General features: G+C 43.3%; 1 protein-coding gene across 1 annotated transcript; it reads right to left on the bottom strand.

Annotated features, from left to right (window-relative positions):
• Positions 1–352: 352 nt before the first annotated feature.
• LOC104544241 (transmembrane protease serine 11E-like) lies at positions 353–21,876 on the bottom strand (the record flags this gene model as incomplete). Its single annotated transcript, XM_010189058.1, has 8 exons — positions 353–514; positions 1,201–1,343; positions 2,117–2,376; positions 3,195–3,390; positions 6,321–6,359; positions 14,540–14,703; positions 18,214–18,281; positions 21,814–21,876. Coding segments are annotated over 8 exons (1,095 nt in total), but the record flags the coding sequence as incomplete, so codon positions are not given.
• Between the last annotated feature and the right edge of the window lie 263 nt (positions 21,877–22,139).

The following is a 22,139-nucleotide window of genomic DNA, read 5'->3' as shown; positions in this document are numbered from 1 at the left end:
CCTCGGCTGTGACTGAAGAAAAATGTCTTTTTTTTTTATCCTGGAAAATGTTTGTATTTATAAAGCAGGTAAACTGGTAGCTTTTAAATGTTAGTTTAATGTCGTCAGTTCGTAGTTTTTGATAAATGAAAACATTTTGAGGCTCGAAGACGAGACAGGCAACCTCATATGTTTCAGATATGTTCACAAGGGGTTAGGATCTCTGACAGCAAAGATAGCGCTTGCTGAGGGCAAAGTTGCTTCAACCAAAACTACATAGGAATATATATACCAAAAATATAACCTTTCAGAATTACAGACACATATGAGTTACACGTAGTCTGTGCGGTTACATCCATCTTTGATTGTGGAATCAGATGTCAGTTTTTGAGGTAATCCAGTCACGGAAATAAGTCACTCGTGTGTAAACTCCAGGTTTATTTGGTTTGCCACATTCGTCTCCCCAGCTCACTATTCCCACAAGGTACCACATCAGTCTAGAGTCTGGAGTAACCAACGGTCCCCCAGAGTCCCCCTAGAGAAAGAGGAGGGGAAAATACAAGATTTAATCCATCAGAAGGGAAAATATAATTCTCTTTATGGACAGGGGGATGTGTCCAACAAGAGAAGAAAGCAAGCAGAGCTTCAAGAGCTGCCATTTGTGCAGATTCCAGGCTGTTTCTGAAACTTGCCCTCCCGACTTGTTTTCTGTGGTTTTACAGAATCCTCTCTCATTTGGAGCAAAAAAAAAGAAAAAAAAAAAGCCAAAAAAGCTTCACTTCTGTTTTATGAAACACTGCTCCCTACCTGCTTTGTCTTCCTCCTCATACAAAGCAGGGAAACACAAGTATATACAGCAGTCTAAGCCAACAGGAACTTCTTGCTTTGTTTTATTTACAGTAATCACTATCCTTTCAACAAATTCTTTCAGTCGCTTGCAGCAATAACATTTCAAAAAGGATTTCATCAAGAACTTGATTATGATGTTAGCCACCCTCAAAGGCTGAATTCAGATGCTGCTTGTAGCATGACATGGTAATAATATTTAAGCTGGAAACCTTACAGGCTGAAACAGCTAAATGCTATGTCATTTTGCATCCTAATTCCTGATTGAATGGAGCCTATTTAAAGGACTAATACACTGTCAGTCAATATTTGGTCAGCTATATACTGGGATTAGCATTCAAGTAGATTTTCTTTCTAATTTTCAGCTACAGTTACCTGACAAGCATCTACTCCTCCTTCCAAGTATCCAGCACACAGCATCCTGGGTGTTATGTCCCCATCGTACACTTCTTCTCTGTTGCAAGTGTCTGAGTCAATAAGTTTCACTGTTGCTTCCTGAAGAGTATTTGGTGTTGGACCTGAGGGAAAAAATCATTTGGGTATTTATCAACAGAATTGCTTTGCAGGAGTTAAGATATAGGATGAGCATTTAATGTTCTCTTATAGAGGACCAACTTAACTTGGTTTAATATGAGGTTTTACTTGTTGCTCTCTCTAGATTTGCCCCTTAAGGAAAATACTCAAAGTCTCGCTTGGGAACTGTACCAGTAAGACAGAAGTAATGATTGCATGGTACATAGTGCCTAAAGTATAACACCATTATATTATAGATGTTCCATATAATACCATGAAATGCAAATTACCTAGCGATTTGGGCAGGAGATATGAAATGAAGATATCTTTGTTCGATTGCTAAATCTACCCTCAGCGTGGCCTGATAAGAGCATGAGCTTGGGTAAGTCACCATCTGCAGCTCACTCTGCATATTCTCCTGGAAGCTTGCAGTTACCTGTAGCTTCTGGCTAGGGCTGGCAGAATATTTTCTTAGGTGCTTTAGAAACACGTGCAAGGCTACACGACCTGTATTAAGAATTTACAATATGAAACAGAAAGGCTGGAAAGAGGAGGTTTCTTCCCGCTTTCTGCTTCAGTGGATTGTAGCTCTGTCTTTGTCCAGTCTAATTTTAGAGCAAGGAACTGCTGCTCATGATTAACCAAACCTATTGCTTATAGACAAACAATTAAGCTTGCTGCCATATAACATAAGGCCACAGAAGTGGGGTCAGTTCATCAGCAGATCAGAGCCACTGTTCATGTAACATATGGGCTGCGTGGTACACTCAGGACTCACCGTCATTAGTAAGTGCTCCCCAGCCTGTGATGACAGCAAAAATATTGTATGGAAAAGTCTGAGATGGCTCAGGCAGACAAACACGGTGTATGCTGCTCGTAAACTCAACTTGTTTAGAGAGCTGCACGAGTGCAATGTCATAATCATGTATTGGGTAGTGGTACTTTTCGTGAATAATAATGGTCTTGACTGATCGCTTCAAGCTTGGTGGTTTCAAGTGAGCTCCAAAAGTAGCAGTCCACTTCTCAGGGTGACTCATGCTGAAAAAGGTGAGAGTGTTGTAAGTATTTAGCTGTAAATATAACTATTCGAGACTTGAAACTTTTATAATGATAAAAGCTCCTTCAAGCCAGCTCCCTACTGGATTCCTAAGGCATCCATCACTTTCCATAATACGGTGTCCCACGTAATTATGGGCTGCTGCTGGAAGAGCGCAGTCCTGCAGTCCCTCCTCAACCATGGTCTCCTACTCCTCCCCTGCTCCTTGTCCTTGATCTAGCCGTTGTGTGGCTGCAGGGTGTAACCAGATCAAACAGCTCTTCTGCTAAAGAACTCCTCCTCTCCTTTACTCTTTCTGCCTGTTAATGTTCTGTTCAACCAGCTGCTCCATCTTACGTACCCCGCCAGCTTCGCAATTGCCACGCTTAAAACAGAAAAGCGCTGGGAGTGCGTAGCTGATGGAGGGGTAGGAATGTGGGATTATAGCTTCTGGTAGCAGCCTGCAGCAGCAGAGCCTATCTGTAACACGAAGGAGCAGCCCAAGAAATGTTTTGCACAACAGGAAACAAATGCTCTGCCATTTCAGTCACATTACGTCTTCTGCACTTCTTTGCTGAATATGCCCAATGACTATTGATTTCCACTGGTACAATTGCCAGTTGTGCTCCAAAGAGTCAGTCTTTACTTCCCTATTGAAACACGTAAGTGACGGGTCTGCTCAACCCTGACTTTTCTCCTCCAAGGCAGAAAACTGTTCCCCTGGAAGGAGTCAGGGGTGCGGCACAGATCTGGAAAGTCACACAGCTTGGTACATGTGGGGCACATTCTGCTGCAGATTCTCCCTAAGCTGGAAACTTACTCTCTAAAGCAGTGAGCTGCAGATACAAGCCACGTATTGCTGATGAGTGTTGCACCACAGCGATGGATATTATTGTACTGCAAGCTGGCTTGCCACGGCCAGTCCCCGGTCTCTGCAGAAGACAATCCGCCAACTATTCGCAACGATGACGATTTTGCCATTGACTTGACTGTTCTATTCTGCCGTAACCCACAGACTGTCAAAAAGGAGCAAAAGCATATTAGTTATTCTTCTATTTAGTAAATACGCCTGCCAATGGCTGTGGAAAACATATGGAAAATTACACACCACCTAGGATCTCTAACAGCATTAACATCAACAAGAAAACACGCCTTCCACCAGCCCCCAGATCAGAGATCCTCATGCACAGCCCATTCTGTTACAAGCCTGAATGATCAACTGACTGTTATGGAAAGCCATGACAGTCAAGAAGTCAGGTTAAGCTGCGTGAGCAGCCCAAATCAGGAATCAAAACCCTTCACCATACACCCAGGACCATTCCCAAAGACACAGGGATTGCCAACTGTAATGTCCCAGGTAATTTGTCATAAGGATAAAACACGAACAGGGAAAAATCTAAGACAGGAATGATCCAAGCCATGGGTTTTTACCACACATGCACACAGATTACAACAGCAAGATGTCACCTGGGAAAGGCAAATGCACATTGCACAAACAGCAGTCTGCAAGTGGACCTGGAGAGGCACCACAGGCAAAGAGCATCACTAACCCACGCCAGAGACGACAGAGGCATGGATACCTCTAGCACAGCATGCATCCATGACAAAGAATTATCCTCTAAACCCAGAGAGAAATGTAAATATCCATGGTTTCAGTCACTAAACTCAGGATATTCAGGAGCAGCTGAAGCTCCCCAGTAGCTTTAGGAAGTTCCTCAGTGGACAGAGCTGCTTCAGCTGTCTTCTCCCATTCAAACAGCATCAAATCCATCTTACCTGGACCAAGACCCACTAGTTTTCATCCAGGCCCCGATTTCAGCTAGACATTAGGAAAGTTGACAGACAGGACTATCCCAATCCATTGAAAAAGAGACAGAGCTAACAATTATTGGCATCGTGACAGTACAATCCAAACCATCGCACTGCCTGTCTCCCGCCGTGATCCCGAAGGGGACAAAGCAGAAACCGGCAGCACGTCACTGAAGAGCTGCCAGCCCCTGGGTCCTTGAAGTCCTCAGAAATGAAATGTTAGAACCATGCAGAGCATAACCTCTGCCCCTTCCTGCTCGGATCTGCACAAGGTTATGTTACCTGTACCTCATATTCAAAAGCAGCAGCAATAATACAGCAGACTGAAAGTTGTTCATAAATTTAGGGGGGGAATGCAATTGAGCAGCTCATGCCCACTGTAGAGCCTGCCCTGTTCTGAGATTTAAAACCACAATGAAGGAAATGAGTGAAGTCTAAAGATACAGCTGATTGTCCATGTGAAAGGAAAACTGCAGAATATACCATAATTGAAAAGACTGTTGGCAGTAGCAAGTTTCCCTCCTGAAAGCTATTGCTAATCCTCAGTTACTGGTCCTAATTCCACCTTGCCATCAACCACCTGAGCAGTCAATGTTCAAAATGCAGGGTAAAACTCACTGCTCCATCAGTGCCCCAGAACAGGAGCACCTAAATCTGACCCAGAAACTGATGTTATTTATTCCTCCATTACTGAACAGCCTGCTGCTAAGCAACTGAGCAAACCTTCCCAAAGTTAAAAGAAACCCAAATTGTAAGCAAGCATGGCTTTTAATGACTATTAAAGCTCCAAACAAGCTGACTTCCTTCTCTGAAAATTTAAAAACATCTTTAAAACAAACTACCTCGATTTAACCCCTACAGCAACACCTTGAGAACATCGATCACATTGCCTTATATTTCCGTAAGGAGCAATTTTGTGCTACTGGTCATTCCAAAATCCAGAAATCCAGAACATTTTCATTATAATCACAGGCAGGTGTAACTTCTATACATTTCCTTATGGTTCTTCCTTCCAGTGCACACTAAAGAAAACGACGTATTCCCAATTTCTGAGAGCACACAGAAAGCCGTTATTCCAAACTCCCCTGCATGTGCCAAATCCTACTGGTTTTCAGGGCACTTCTCACTTAGCCTATATCAGTCGTCTCTGCTAGGCTGCCATCCTTAAAGCATCGATTCAACAACATCACTTAATATACGGAAAGGAAAATAACAGGCAACAAGGTGGAGATGAGTTATTATGCTACAGCATCCATGACAAGTATATATGAAACGGATCCTGCAGTCGCTGCTCCAAGATGCAGTTCAATAACTTTACATCAGGGAGACAGAGGACAGGGTGTCTTCCCTGTGCAGGCAGGATTAGACTTGACAAAGTATTCTATTAAAGTACATGTTTTAATCTATTTATAACAGAGATTGCTTCTAACTATAACCTGCTTAAGTATTAAATGCACTCAATCCCCGATAAGGACTCACCTGTCTTTAACACGTTATGGCACACCTTTCAGCTAGCTGCTGTGCCCGATGTTGAAACAGTCAACTAGCCCAAAGAATTAAGATCTTTTATTTATTGGAAGTCCTCCTTGCTCACTCAATTTTGCTACGTACACCGGCCGAGTCCTCTGTTTCCTAGATGGCAGGGTTTACATTTAAGATGCACCTCCACCTTCCACACCAGCACTGCTGGAGGCAGGAGCGCGTGCCACAGGCACTCACACATCAGGATCTGTGTACCTCTGCCCAACCCTGAGGACTGCTATAGCACCCTCAGCACTTGCTCTTTTCTCACAAAACTGCTGATGTTTTTAACAGAAGGAACATCTCACTGCAAAAAACCTGACCAGGGAACTCAGCAGTGGGTAGACTTTTTCTAGAAGGGATTTTCACCCCAACACCACTATTTTCAAGACAGTAATGTGAGTTTTCCTAAGTATCCCAGAAGACAGGGACAAAAGGCTTCCCCGTGACTGAGCAGGATTTCTAAGCACACCGCTCACCTGTGTGATGTACAAGGTCGCGCTCATTAGACAGGAGGATGAGAACAGGCTTTTAAGGGCCAGGAAAGGTGCTCGGAGAATATTAATGCTAATTAAAACAACTGGAGATTTTCCAGGCTTAAAAAGCCCTCACTTACTGTCATTGAAGAGGGCTTCTGCTCTTTTCGCATCCATATCTGAAACAAACAAACAAACAAACAGTGAGGGTAAGGCCAGGACAGCACAGACAAGGCCTCACCAGCATGGTCATCCCACCCAGCAGCTGCTTGAGTTCAGGGCATGGCAGGAGGTGGGACTGAGGGGGGCTGCAGGAGAAACCAGCATAGCTCATGTGTGGTCATGTTGCTGTGCTGGGTATTGTGCTCCTCTCCACGGTGCTGCTTGCTGTTCTTCTGCCAGCCAATATCCTCTGAGGACCAGGGACAGGGCTTCCCCCATCCTGCTGGGCCCTGGCATTTCCACAGGGAAGCACAGACAAAACTAGCCCCGTATTACTCAAGATCCACAATTTTGCTGGGGAGAAATTTTTACAGTGGAAAGTTTTGAAGTTCCTTTTTTGTAAAAAAATCACCTGGCTGCATTTTGTGCCAGAGGAGATCTGGTACTCACTCCATGCCCTCTTTGAGACCAGAAGGCACTGACTTCCCCGTAGCAATTACAGCTTACAATAGCAGTGACTCACTCTCCTTTCTCCTACCTTATTGAGCAATAGGGTGTATGGTGCACTGTTAATACTAAGAGAGGCAGTTAATAGCAATTTATTGCATGGCACAGCAAGTTCTAGCAATACATCCCCCTCTTTAATGTGCATGTTGTATGTTTACAGACAATACAATCTGCCCATGCTGGCAATAACAAGCATTGGCTCAAGGTATGAGTCTATTCCCCTTCTTCCAGAACACTATTTTTGCTAGAGCAAACATTTTAGTTGCCAGCAGTCAAAACAAAATTTAAAAAAATATATTAAAAAATCACACTTTCAATACAATTCTTAAATTACCTACTGATACAGCATCCACAATTTCAGATTTTGCTTCTGGATAATCTCTCTCAGGCAATCCCTGTCCTTATCCGTATACTTAATTTCTCATTCCCGTTACACACAATGATATCCCAGCTTTGATCCAAAACCACACCAAGGCAGGAGAAGTCTCTGCTGAGTGCAAAGGGCTGTGGCTCATACTTGTCACCTATTGCGTTTGTATCACTTGTGTTTTGCTTGTGGGCTTGACGCTCCTCCAGGTATGCAGGGTGAACTGCATGTTTGCAATCCACCATTACTAGATGTGGACTCATTCATTTCTTAACGTGACATTAAGCAGATTATAATATAAAAGGAAACAAACAGAAATTCCTTGCATGCATGGCTTGACTGCAGGGAGTGTTACAGAGGACAGGCAGCACTAAGGCTGTCGTATTCACATGCAGCCACTGCTTTATTTTGTAAGACTGGGTGATGAGTTCTAATTGGACATTTATACAGCAACACAGTCTTAGTCACTATAAACAGGAACTGTTCACATAATAAAGATAAATAAGGTTTACTGGTGGGCAAGCAACTTGCAAGGTCCCCTTCAGTAAAAAGGCTCACTTGTACTGTCTTAATTCCTATAAAAGAAGGAGAAAACCCTAAAGTCCAGGTATCTGAGATCCAGAAATGCCGGTTGTATTCTATGAATTTCCATGGATAATATGGTTGGTTGTAGCCAAGATCCTCGACATCAAAATGTAGTAATACCAGAACCTGAAAGCTAGGCCAGCAGAGGAGATCAGTGGTGGCATAAACATGAGTGTTTGGTGAGTTACAATTGAGGAGGGGGAAAAAAAGGTTTGCTGAGCTGTGCTAAGGATTTGGCTGCTTCACCTTTATGTTCACGTTGGCAGTAAGTGCTTTGAAAATATCTGTCCCTACTTATTACCACTATGACGAGCATCCAGTGTTTTCCTAGAAATTCATACAACCTTCAAAACCATCTCAGCGTTTGGGTCATTCTGATATTTTATAGCCAGAAACTGGTAAGAAACCAATAAAGGTAATCAACGATGAACGAGCACCTTTTGCCTTGAAGTGCAATATTGATAATAATGTTTTTTTAGCTCCTCTCTGGGTGGAGAGACATTTACCTCATAATGCCTAATTATAAAGCCTGCAGTCAATTATTAACACTTACAGTATGTTGCAAAGCTCATCGAGAAGACTAAAGGAGCACCCAGCTTGTTGAAGCGCAGTGCCAGGAGCAATTCAATTGGCATGTTCCCATGCACGGAGCTTTGCAGTGAGTCACGCTGCTGTCCTGCAAGGCACCTGTCTACATCTCTGGTTGCCTTTTTACGAGGCACCGTGAAAAAAAAGTGCAAACCTCACCTGGGCAACATTTTGCTCTGAGATGTATCCATTGCTTCCAGCTGGACCGACTTGTGTGCACTCGGAGAAACAAGTCTTCCACACGCACACTGCAAGTACTAAATAGGATGCCTGTATGGCTTTGAATTTTAATATATTTCATTATCTATCAGGACTGTTGAAGGAAAAAGGCCAGTGACATCTATCAATAAACTCAATGCTGTAGTCACCAGGGTAGGGGCACTGCTTTGCTTTAGAGGTCTGCCAGATGCAGTGCCCTGATCACATATCCCATGCTAGGAGCTGGTACACAGGTACCAAAGAAAACAGCACAGCAACAGAGAAAACCTCAAAATAAAGGGAGTTTTTAAGAGGTGAAAGCAGGGCTGTCTGGCAACAAACCCAGGAACTCATCATGCAGATCAGGGCAGGTGAAATTTAAGGGCACAATACCCAGGACTCAAAACTAAGATCCCAAACCTGAAGTAAATAACACGATTTTCAGATAAGCTGAGCTGATTGTAGATGCCATCCACAATACTGCTGAAAATCAGGTTTCTCACTGGCTCACCTCCTGAGGGACCTGCCTTCCTTTGGTACCAGCTTGCCATTTTTGGCCTGGTGACCAGCATAGCTGTTCACATTGTGCCAGCCAACGTGTTGCAAGCCCTGCCTTGAAGCAATCGCTTGTAAGGCACGAGCGACAATTTCGCTGCCCTGCTCATTTGCTAGTTGCCCTAGTTGTTGGCACTATGAAGAAAAAGCATCAATTAGTAACAATTAAAATGTCATATCTTGTCCCAACCACATACAGCCACAAAAATAGTTGTTTGTGCTGCATTTAGGAAAACAGTGTTCAGGCTTCCACTGTAAACAAGAACAAGTTCAACCTGAACATTCATTGCCTACCCATAAAATGGAACTTGCTATTTAATTAAAGCTTACCTAACTTTAAAAAAAGAAAACTAATGTCTAAATTAAAATCACAGTGATCTATTGAAACAGGGCTTAGGGATTCCACTGTCAGAAGAGAGCTCTGTTCTCCAACGGGACAACCGATTCTGTTAATGCAGTTATTTTGTATATTTAGTAAATGAAATAACATTAAAACACCCTTAAATTATTGGTCTTAATTTCCTGTAGTGAATAGTGAATTGCAGTTACTGTTGAATATCTTAAATAACTCCTCAATATATCTGTTTGAGCAAGCATTAAAAGCAACAGGGAGTAAGCCAGAGCAGGAAAGCATCTTGATTTTGGTAATTTTTATATGCAATAGCCAGTTAAGGTGAGGACTTCTAAGGGCATTCAGTGCCCAAAGCTCATGGATCTATTTGGCAACCATCTAAACTTTGGCAGGTTCATAATTAACTGCAGTGAATGTGACCACTTCCCTTGGAGGGATTCAGAGACTCCTACAGAAAAATGTGCTCGCTTTGCCACGTCTCTCAATAATATCACTGTCACTGCATCAGAAGAATTAGTCCCGTGTCCACTGTCTCATTTAATTTTAGCCAGAGGTCAGCGTTTATATTAAAAAGGGAAATAACAGGCAGAACTGAAGTCTTATAACACATTCTTGGCCATGTATTTGAAGCACAGCTTTGTGAAATGCACCAGGGAAAAGAGGGAGCATTTTCCCCACTGTCGCCTTTTAATAACAACTTCCTTGAAAAGAATGAGAAATACAAAATTCTCAGCTGCATCAGAACCAGGGGGCTCACCTAGTTCAGTGGTTTTTAGGTAGCAATGGTGCATGCAGGCAAGAAAGGATCTCGGGCAAGTTTCAGTAGGTCACCAAGCTGGGCAACTGAGAAGTGTTGTCACAGAGTGCATATCTGCCCTGCAGTGCAGAGAGGTGGGGATAATAGCTCTATCTGCTTTAATTACATTTTAATCTTTAATTAAATTAAAGACCATGAAGGCCTGAGGTGACATGAGAATCAAAGCAGTCCTTCAGAGCAGCAGATTCAGTCATGTTTCATAAACTCTCACCAAAAGGAAATGCAGGAGTTTATTGAAAGATGACAAAACATGAGCTTTGGGATCAGCAGGAAAGTCACACTCCTGTGTGTTACACAGCACACACAACCTAAAACACATCCCCACTAACCTTCTTCCCAGTCTCTCAACAGCAATTACCTCCCTGGAGTTATGCACCCTTGTGGAAGTAGCAAAATACGGCTTAGATACCGGTCATGCAATTCTCATTCCTTCAACAGGGGAGGGTAACGTGGTACAGACAAGACAAAGGCTTTGTACCTCTAATTGTCCCTGTCACCCAGCTCTTCCCTCTCTACTTATGTCCATGGGACCTGTCCTCACATCCATGACTTCTTCCCCTTCCCATCAACCACATCTTAATTCCATCCATGAGGATGGACAGAGCTCCACACCTCACAGCATCCTTACAACAACTCCAGCTGGGTACCCTGCAGCCCGAGGAGGGATCTGCACGGGGAACTGTGGACCAGTTCTGTAGCGCATACCCAAGCTGATACAGTTTTTAGCATTATTTTTTCCTGACCTACACTCATGTCCCAGCTGCAGTCAAGGTCCCACTACAGTATTTTAAAATACCTTTCAGCCCATCCTATCTCAGTCAGCCTCTGTAGACTGTTACACTGAAATGCACCACCTAGTGCCAAACTAATGGCATCCAAGCGGGGGAATGTCAGATCTCCACTCTATTTCCTGGTGTGCAGATGCATGTCCTGTCCAACTCCCCCAGGCTGCTGCTGTGGCTCGTACAGAACAGAAAAGCAGACTTCTACCTACATTATTTGAGATGAAACATTCCTCAGTCATCCAGGTCAGACACCCATCCGCGTGCCTCCCAAAGAAGTGAGAATCTGTCTCCTAGGTTCTGTACTTTGTATTCGTAAGGAGCTTTAGCAAGCCTCAGATGCCAGATAAATAGAAATAATAACAGTTGACTTGTTGATCAAAACCAATTCATGACTCATTGTTCACGGTCAAAACCCTTGGCTGTGCAACAGGTGGGAATAAATACTTCCTACTCACTTTGAACAGTGCCAGTGATCTTGCAACCAGTTTCTTTCTGACGTCAGGAGTACATTCCCAAAAATACATTTTGGGAGACTTCCAACCTACCTGACAAAGGGAAATAATCTGGCAAGACGGTTTACACTTTGCTTAATAGGGATCCAGGCTGCGGGATGACTCTGCTTCTAACCAAGAAACCCTGGGGAAAAAAATCAGCCTCATAGGAGATCCCTTTGGTGCCAGAACTATGGAAAGGACAAGCTGCAACACCTCCTTCTTTCAGTGCCAGTGGATGAGCAAGTCCTAACGTGGGTGTTTCCAAGTCACCCGACTTTGATATCTCAATTTGCTGGCCCTTGCACTGCTGTTCAGAGAAGATGGGACTTCGTTTGCTTGATTTTTCACTGATAAATATTTGGGTTTCCAGTGGGGTTTGTACACAAGAGCAGAGATCTCCATCACCTCCCATTTTCTATCATAGCTATAATGGATGTCTGGCGATATCGCTGTCCTTGGCCAGGGAATCATAAAGTCCAGCTAAATAAGAAAGCAGGAACTTCAGTAATAACACATCTGAATACAAATGTATTTTTGCAGTCCTGTATAAAGAACATCATCTGTTCAGTGAGGACACAAAACAGAGACAATATTACTTTGCTTTTCTGTTCAGTTTTGCACACTTGCTATTTGTTCACATCTGTATGATCAAGCTTCTCTCTCTTTTTGAAAAAAATGAACCAATAAAACTTTGTCAGTTTAGATTTCATCCCTTCTTTATTTCCAATCCTTAAGAATGGAGACACAAAGCAAGTTTTACCTCTGGGCTGGCAGACTGCTTAGTTTTGTTCTGCCGCCCTGAACTGCATCCAAAGATCCCAAATTTTGCATACGATTTGCAGGAGTTCATTGGAGCTGATCCCCAAAGCAAATACTTCTGAGTGAAGTGCAAGTTGAGACATGGTGTTGAACAACAAGATGATTAGATCCTGGGAGGAAGTCGTAAGGAGGTTCTCCTTATCAGACCCTCCTAGCATGCAATGTAAATAAGTGCCTGACCTGGATTTGTTCAACTAGTTAACTATGCTTCAGCTAAGCTATATCATGGCCCCCAAGTTAGAATCTTTTGATAAGGTGCTTACAGTGAACAGGTTAATTATTTTTTACAAGCCATTACGAAAATGTTCTGGGATTGCTTCAAGATAAACCAGGATTCCAATTGGCGAAACCATCAAAGCTACAATGAAGCAAAAGTTAGAAAGGTGCTGCAAAGCATGGAAAAAAATCTAGGGCTTCTTAGCTTTCTTCGGTTGAAACACTAATGTTGGACAGGATGTTTCAGGAGGGGAGAGAGAAGGGGGAAACACGAAATCTAGATCCCTCTCTGGCCTTTCAGGACCTGTTGAAAATTGTCACTTCTCCCAAGTGTGGGGCAGACCATAAACTTCCTTAGTTGAGACCTGCATCTCCTCCAAAAGTTCTTTACTCTTCACTTGAGTCAATCCGGTTTTCTTAAACAGCAGCAACAACAGGAACTCATCTAAGCCTCACAGCACTGCTGAAATCCTATTAGCACAAAAAGTCCCCATGGAAACTTTCATTGTCTTCTCCTAGAAATGGCAAGGTGGTGTTTATGTTCCTTTGTCTCATGTGGAACGGTTGCACAATGCAGTGCAGTGAGTAGCAGACCTGTGTAGTCAGTGTTTTATGGTTAGGCTGGGACAGCCAAGCAAAGCAACACGAAGTTTATCATACAACTTCATCAAATTAACACAGAGATGCCATCTTCAACTGAGACCAAGTGCTTAATGAAAACATTGTGATTCAATTATATCAGCTAATTTTTTAAACTAGCGACTATTGCACTACTATAACCACCCTGGTGCAGCTGAAGGTCAACTAAAACACAGTTTTGAGTCACTTCCCACATGGACCAAACCAAATAAAAGCAGCTCATCAGGTAACTCGATTAGAGGATCAGTTCTTTTCTAACAAGCATTTCTGCACTCCTTTCAATTTTACCCTTTATGTAAGGCACCAAATTAAACTGAAGCTTCAAAATTCACTAAATCATGACCTGGCTGTCTTTAAAAAAAAAACCAAACAAAACAAAACACACAACTTCTTTAAATCTCTCTGGTTGATGCTCACACACTGTTTCTATCTGGGAGGAACTACACATGCACTTTGCTGAACAGAAACTACTGGAGTATGCACAGCACTGCAGAGAAAAGGTGATTCTGTGCCCAAAGGGACGTCACCTCTCATCCTGAGCCATTCCAATGAGGAAGGATGGTTGGCCCATCAAGAAACAATGTGTGCATGACAGCTCATATTTGAGTTTCACTGCATTGTCGCAACGTAACTCGCTCATTTCAAGCACCAAGAGGCAGAACAAGAGGTCGCTCCCAGGCATTTCTGAGTGGGAGGAAGCCTGGATCCATCCAGCATGGAGTCTGGCCCAAGGTTCTTGTTCTTTCAGCACGGCTGTCTGGCCTCCGCAGATCTCTGTTGGTTTAAGCAGTCTAACGTGGAAAAGCAAGCAGGAAGTACCCACCCATGTGGTGCGCTGTCACCTTTGTGCTAAGGGTAAGTGGAAGGTCTGCAAAAAGAAATAGAGCAAGTATCTGCCCCTTACTTGTGACTGCCTCTTGAGAAGTCTAGCACCCAAAAAAATTGCTGACCAAATGCTGAAGCTGAGCCATTTACAGAGACAAGAGTCTGCCCAAAATTCTCTAACAGATGAGAAGTGGAGAGAAACTCTCATTTTAGCATCTGTCTGGTAATTTACTACATCAGAAAGATGATGCTGTTACTTTTCATATCCTGCAGATGCAGGCCTGCTTTGCAAAGAAGGGGCTGGACTCTCACCTGAGGAGTCACACTGATGAGAACCTTCTCTCTCCTTTTCCCCTTCCCCCTGAGGGAATTTGCAAGGATTTTTTTCTCCAAGTTCCATCAATCAGAAAAGGACAAGAGCTCGCTTTGAGAGAGACGCAGTAGACTTACTTGAGATGGTGGAAGATCTGACATTTATTCGCAGGGGCCCAGTGTATTTTTTCAGGCCTCTCCGTAAGATCCTTTCAATTCTTTCCCGCAATGCTTCTCTAGAGTCCGTGGCGGAGAACCAGAACGTGAGCAGAGCCTCTGCCATCACTCCATCAGCATCTGGGCTGCAAACCAACAAAACACAGTCTGGTTACCTTCAGCACACTTCTGCATTTCTTAGTTTTCACCTTAGCTCCTCCAGCAATGGCAATGTAACTTAAGGGATCAGATAGATTTTTGAACATCTCATACATTTCTGAAAGAAGGAATTGCCAAAAGAAATCCAAGCAAAAGCTGAACAGTCAAATGTGTCTTAGGCTAGGAGAAGGCATGATGCTTTCTGTGAACCAATGGCCAGACCAATGTTATGATCCTGGAGTCTAAAAAGCAGTCACTGACCATGTACTTCGGAGACAAGAGCACAAAGGAAGGAACTGATTTGATTGCAAGGAAAAGCTGGATATGCAGCACTTCAGAAACACCAAGTTAATGGTATCTAGACAGACCTTTCCAGGGCCTTGTACATACACAAAATTTCCAACCATCATCAAAAAGGTAGTTGAGAAAAGGGGAGAGCCCACACAGTCCAATTCCACCACTCAACCTCATGTGAAGTCAGAGCATCTGCTCAGCCATTCTTGGGAAAATGGGACGAATAACCTCACGTTATGCAACAATAAATGAAACTCAGCAGCATATCCATGATCTACTTACACAATCCAAGAGATGGACCAAAAAAGGCGCCTTTAACATCTCACTGAAAAGACCAAACTGCACCCACGCTAGGACACACAGTTTCACAGTTTGAAGTGGGTACTGCAAAGCCCAAGTAAGATCAGAGGAAAGAAAAGGAAAGAAAAAAAATATAATGGACAGAATTCACCCAGTAATATTATTTATTTTTCCTTAGAGCATCAGAAACTGCAAGAGACTGAATGCTAGATGACAAACACCAAAGTGTCTAATCTGGCATAGTGAATCTTGCTCTGTGCTTGCAGATGGCTGACCCTTGGTCATGTCACGTGGAAGATAAGAGCATGCACCAAGAATCCTGTCTCCTGTGCCTCTTCCTACCTGAGCCTAGCAGCAATGGCACAACCCACAGCAGGTGAAATCACATTGACTTCATACAGGGGCCAAGCTAAAAGCAAGTTGCTCTGTCTTAAGCATCATTCAGACAGCAAAGGAAAAGAGCTTTTCCAGTTCCATCTCACTATCTTGGAAATTTGTAATGACAAAATGGAAAAACCAGAAAATTTAAACCAGAAGGCACCAAACTCACACCACAATGAAACATATTCCTGCTATCACCAGTGAAGGCCAAATAAAAGGCCATTTGTTTCTATCACACCGAGGCATGCCGAGTGTTTCAGAGTTGAGCAGACAGACGTGTCCTGTGCCTCAGGGATCTCATCACTGAGACCAAGTAGCACTACGTGAACTTTCGAACAGGCTGTTTTTCCCCTTAGTGCCAGCTTCAGCATGATTGCCACTCCGTTTATTTGCCAGACATTATCTGATCCTACCGTGGGTGTTGCTCGGCATTTCTGAGGTGTTCCCTCACCTCTCCCCCCCGCTCCCCTTCCTGTCCTGTGCCACACTGGAATTACCGTATCAGCTCTTGCAAGCACACCACACCTCTCGAAACCCTCGGCTCGGTACAGCCTGCCTTGAATCACTCCCTGTATAGCAAAGGTCCAAAGCCAAAGACATCTCGTCAAGATTTTGCCTTTCTCAGTGAGCAGTGGGCATTATTGCTAATGTATTGATTATACTAAACCAAAAATATGCACAGTACATGCCAAGCAAATCCACAACAATGACCTTGCTTAAAAGACCTTGCAGTCTGAGCACTTCAGAAGCATAAAGCTCAGATATTTGAAAAATATACAGCAAACATCACAGCAAGTACCTCAGCCTGTACTTGGGAACAAGAGGCAATGAAAGATACACCTTCTCCCTACAGAATGGCCTCTCAGATCCTTAAACTGCCTTGTCTACACTTATAATGCTCTAGTGAGTATCTAAAAACATTCCTAAAGCTACGTTCAAATAGTGACTTGTGTGATTTGCCTAACTGGGGGCTAAGCTAAGGTAGAGCTGGAGGCAGGATTTCACAAACAGTGGAAGAACAAGGAAAAATACATTCATGAGAGTAAGTTTTTAAGGCTGATATCATTAGTCTTGCAGCTTTAGCATGCAAATTATTAAGACATTCAAAGTTTACATGCAAAGCAATGGGTGCTGTCACTCAGGAACAAAACTGTGATATTAAAATAGGTGGTTTGCTTGAAAGTGTCCAGCGCAGAGCCACAAAGATGCTGGAGGGAGTGGAGCATCTCCTGCTGAGGAGCGGCTGAGGGAGCTGGGGTTCTTGAGCTTGGAGCAGAGGAGACTGAGGGGTGCCCTCATTCCTGGGGATCCATTTGGAAAGGGCAGTGTCAGGAGGAAGGAGCCAGGCTCTGCTCTGGGATGTCCAATGCCAGGACAAGGGGCAATGGTCCCAAGCTGGAGCACAGGAGGTTCAAGCTGAAGATGAGGCCAAAGTTTGTGAGTGTGAGGGTTATGGAGCATGGCCCAGGCTGCCCAGAGACGTGGTGGAGTCTCCTTGTGTGGAGACCCCCAAAGCCCTGACGTGTTCCTGTGTGACCTGGTCTGGTGATCCTGCTGTGGCAGGGGGTGCACTGGGTGAGCTTTCCCGGTCCCTTCCAACTCCTAACATTCTGTGATTCTATGATTAAAAGGTTGCTTTCAACACTCAACAGTGTGCAAAAACACAAATCAAACATTAGGTATTATTGGCAAATGAACAGAGAATAAGAGAGAAAAAAATAATCATGCAGGCATCATCCCAACCCCAGGTCTGACCCCTTCATCTCCAAAAGCAGGGTCAGCAGCCCTGAGATACGAAGCAGGGTGACAAGGTGACAAGGAACCGTTCCTGCAAGGAATGGCTGAGCAGGCTGGACTTTCAACTGAAAGAAAGTAGAGTGCACAGGGTACAGGAGAGAAAAGGGATACGATGGGAGTGCCTGATACCACTAATTGCATGGAGAGGAGGGACAGAGATCAACTTTTCATCACCTCTTCCAGCACAAGAACTAGGGACCATCGACTGATCCAAAGGTGGCTCTTCACAAGGAACTCCTTACTAAAGGATGGAGGTGCATGAAGCTCAAGAGTCCAGAGACTGGACAATAACTCCACCAGGGGCTGCTAAACAAACCACAACCACTTCTGGAAATCAAGTGGGACCTTCTGAACCAGCACAGCCATACTTGAGTTTTACTTGGCAAGGCGAGCACAGTAGCAACACCAGCAGTAAAATGACATCTGTATTGTCATGAAGAAAATAGTTTTGAAAATGCCTTTTACTTTTAGATAGCTTAAATTATATCTGCTAAAGTTTGCTGAAGATCTGAGCACAAACTCCTATAGAATTTGGACTGACTGAAGTTTGTCTTCTGCATCAAAATTCAAAGGAGGGCATGGTTTGGAGTAAGATTATGCTCAACCAGGGATTATGCTCTAATCTTAAATACACTTCACTGAACCAGATCAAGTGGCTCTCTAGCTGGGATTGGGGAACATTTCATTGCATCTCAGCTGTGTGCATTTATTATAATCTCACATACCTCACTCTGATTAAGCGTGAACTGATGTATTTTTTCCTTAAAATGGAATTGTGAAATGTCTTGTCAATCTGTTGAGAAAAGAAAAATACGAGTTAACAACCTAAAAGCAGGGAAAGGGATGTATTGCTGGAAGGAGCATTCAGAAAACTGCATGCAGTTACAAACTCACAGATTACAGAGACAAGAAGTGCAATCCATCTCAGTCTCTAGAAAACATTCACCACAGACACTTCCCATTTGGCCTAAGGTACATCTTAAATTTTAACTTGTTTTTCTAAATCACCTATGGCTACATCAGTGGGCCCTTATACTGCTGTCCCATCCACTCCCAGGCATGAGGGATATTTATAAACCTCTTTGAAATACACTGCTGCAATCTTCCCAAGCATAGCCTCCTAAAGATGGTTTACAGAAAGGACGCTGCATGCTGTGCTTTGCACTGCATGGACCCTCACTTGTGGGGGTTCTTTCCAATACAGAACATATCCTTGGCCGTATAGAAATCTATAGCAAATACACCAGTGATCTCAAGTTGCACTCCCCAAACACCCTTGTGGTTTTGCCACATCCTAGGGGAATTGTCAAGCTACTCTCATCAGAATTGGAAATCTCTGACTCATCTGATAACTTCTGAGTATAAGGAATCAGCCCCAGATGACATCGTTGCTGGTGCCTGCTTAGCCACATCCTGCTTTAGGCTGAATGTTGTCTCAAGATTGCATGATCCGTCTGAGACAGCATGGTGTGTTATAACATGGCATGAAATTCTGCCAGGAATGGCTCAGGATCACTCAAGTATTGAGAAACAGCAAAGTCACTACTGAGTTATGCAGTTCCTCCTATCAGCACGACCCAGTAAATCAAACTTATGCTGTAAAGGCATTTGTCCAAACAAGATTTTCTTTAAGTTAATGTTTGCTGGCTAGTTGAGCTTAATGCCATCTGGTGTTGCCTTAATTCCATTTCAAATCCTCTATCTTTTTTACAAAGCTTCTCTCCATGCAGTAGAATTTTCTAAGACAAACCAGGCTTCACTCCTGAACATTCATCCCTCTACACCAATACAGCAACCAATGGTGGCCAGTACCAAAGATGCAGTAAGAGGGGCAAAACGTTCCCACTTGTACAAACTCAACCACAAAGGAAATTCTTCCTTACAGCCACAAGTTGCTTTATACCTTGATGAATATCCTATCCTATCCTATCTTGAAGAACTCTGGATATCATCATTATCCTCTTTTTTCTCACATCATACCATGGCAACAGGGCCAACCCTGTGAGCAACCTACCAAAATCTTGGGGATTTCAGAGTCACTCGCTATGTCCTGCCTCCCTGGGACCCAAAAAATCCCCAGGCGCTGGAAGTAGGTCACATGCGACAGTGATCCCAGTGCTCCAGTGCAGGACAGGGCTGACAGGAGCTGAGCTCACCCAGATGTGTAGCTGGGTCTGGAAGTGACCCAAGAAGGCTGCCTGTGTCAGCCCTTGCTTTAGCACATCGCACAAGGTAACAAGATTTATCAGAAAGGTTATCTTAAACCTACTTTGACAGAACTTTCCTCTGGGATATTTGCTGAACCCACTGAATTACTTGCATGGGATGTTAAAAAGCATTTAGTAGGTTTGGGAACACAAATCCCTGTATTGCCCAATACTACTGCTCTTTTGCCTGCTGGCAGTTCAGTCCTTCACCAGCTGTCCTCATACTACATTCTTCCTTTTGCCTCATGAGCTTTTTAGGATATAAAGCCTATTCTTACTCAGTTTTAAAGTTTTTTGACCATAAATATAAATTGGAACATATTCTCCAGTTTTGTGGCAATCATAGACTACAAATGACTACTAATCAGTTGTGTTAATTCTGTACTTAGCACCCAACTTGCTGGCCAATTTGCATCCAATTTACAGCCCAACCTGCTGAGACCCCCAGAGCTGCAAACCCAGCAGCAGCTTCCTTGGGAACCTGACCTTCCTCCTGTCCCAGTTCTAATTGAGGGGTTATTTGGGAACCCTATCAGGGACTGGAGGAAGAGAGGGCAGGAGAGAGGGCAGGAGAAGACAGAGACAACAAGAGAAGCTGAACATGGCATGTCCCAAACAAGGATGTGGACACATCACACTCCCCTTAGAAATGGAGATACCAATTACTCGCAGCAGCAAACAGGCTGACAACTGCGGTGCTTGCCCGAGGCAAAGAAAATGGACCTGAAGGAGAGCAAATGTGACGATCTGTGGCAAAGCAGAAGATCAGGAACTTTCCCTTCAGAAACCATGCACAGAAGGACAGGGGCAGGAGGAGAGTAAGTCCTGTCTGAGTTTGTGCTACAATAAGGAGCTCCCCTGGATGATTCTTGGAGGCCTGAGCTGCAAAAGAGAAGTAACCAACCTTGTATGGTACTTCCAAAAAAGACTGGACTTTCGGATAGAAGAAATTAAGAAGACTAATACATGGGATAATGTTAGGATTTAAAGTATCATGCTTAAGTCTAGTGCAACCAATTTGAAAGGCATGTCAGGGCATTAGAGTTTCATTACAGCCGTGTAATAGTGACAGCTGGAATTAAGGTCACCTGAGTATTCCCATTCCTACTCCCCACTTCCAATTGTCCATAATTAGCTTCCGAAAACTTTCACACTGCAATTGAAATTGTGTCTGCTGAGAAGGAGATTATCCAACTTTTAGAGCGAAAGAACAAATGTGGAAAGAAACCCATCTGGGCCAATATCCAGAGGAGAGGTTTTATTTTTTCAGAAATATGCTTTTCCCAGGAAAATGTCTCTGTGCCCTCTGGGGTTTTAAGCAATACTTACAGGTAAGGAGGTAAAACACAGGAGTGAGTAGCTCTTAGGATAAGAATAGCTTTATGAAGTCTAAGGAGGATCAGCAGTGCTGTATTCAGGTTACAAGTGCTCAAATACCATCAATCACATGAGTTCAGAACGGAATTTGGATTCTCCCTTTCGACAACACCACGTTCCAAACAACCACTCTCTTGACCAGCCAGATTTCGATCTCAGTGACACCAGTTCACATCTTGAATCACTTCATTGATTTAATTACCTGTAAACAATGCAGTAATTCTGGATCTCAGCTCTATAATTAAGATAAGATTCTACCCTTAATCACACACACTATCAATAACTGCCCTTTATTTAATTTTGAATTCCTTTTTCCAGCTCAGGTTCACATCCATTTTCCTTGTACACATTTTACAGCTTTTCTTGCCACATGCTGGATCTGAATTAGAGTTACTTATTTTATTGTTGGGGCAAGGGAGGGGGGTGTCCTCTGATGATTTTTTCAGGCTTATTAGACCTTCTGTCTTGATGAATCAAGAAAAAAAAAGGAAAAAAGAAAAATCTTCTTGTATGTCTATTACTTGAGAAAATGACATTGTATTAATAAGTCAAAGAATCGGTGAAGTTGAAAGATCATCAAATTTACGTTGGAGAGAAGGTTGGCTATGAGGCACGTTGATGACTAACCATTTCATCCTGGAAATAAGATGCTCTTTAGGCAGAGCACAATGATGTTTCCGATCTTACAGGTGAGTAAAAACACTAAGCCACAGCTTCACGCTCTACACTGCACCAACTCACCCTGCCATTGAGAGTACTATGTGTTTTCCTCACTATTTTTTTAGTTTCCTGTGCTGCTATGACCTGTGGAAACAGGAAAAACTGGCAACAGAAGTTAAACTGTGAAAGCATCTGAAAGTTTTGAAAGCAATGGAGTATATGCCTATGCCAGTGGTATTTTTCTTCTTCTGATTTCAGTACAAATTTCTAAAACAATGGATCACAAGCAAGAAGCAAGCACTTATTCTATGAGTTATTTCCTCTCCTAGCATACAGCATTCCACCTATGTCCTTAAGGCCACATCTGTGTGTATATATTTATCACAGAATCCCAGACCGTTAGGGAT

This window comes from Mesitornis unicolor, unplaced genomic scaffold, assembly GCF_000695765.1.
Source record: "Mesitornis unicolor isolate BGI_N332 unplaced genomic scaffold, ASM69576v1 scaffold2527, whole genome shotgun sequence".
NCBI classification, from domain to species: Eukaryota; Metazoa; Chordata; class Aves; order Mesitornithiformes; family Mesitornithidae; genus Mesitornis; species Mesitornis unicolor.
The sequence above is the reverse complement of the archived record's forward strand: the minus strand, read 5'-3'. Positions and strand labels throughout refer to the sequence as shown.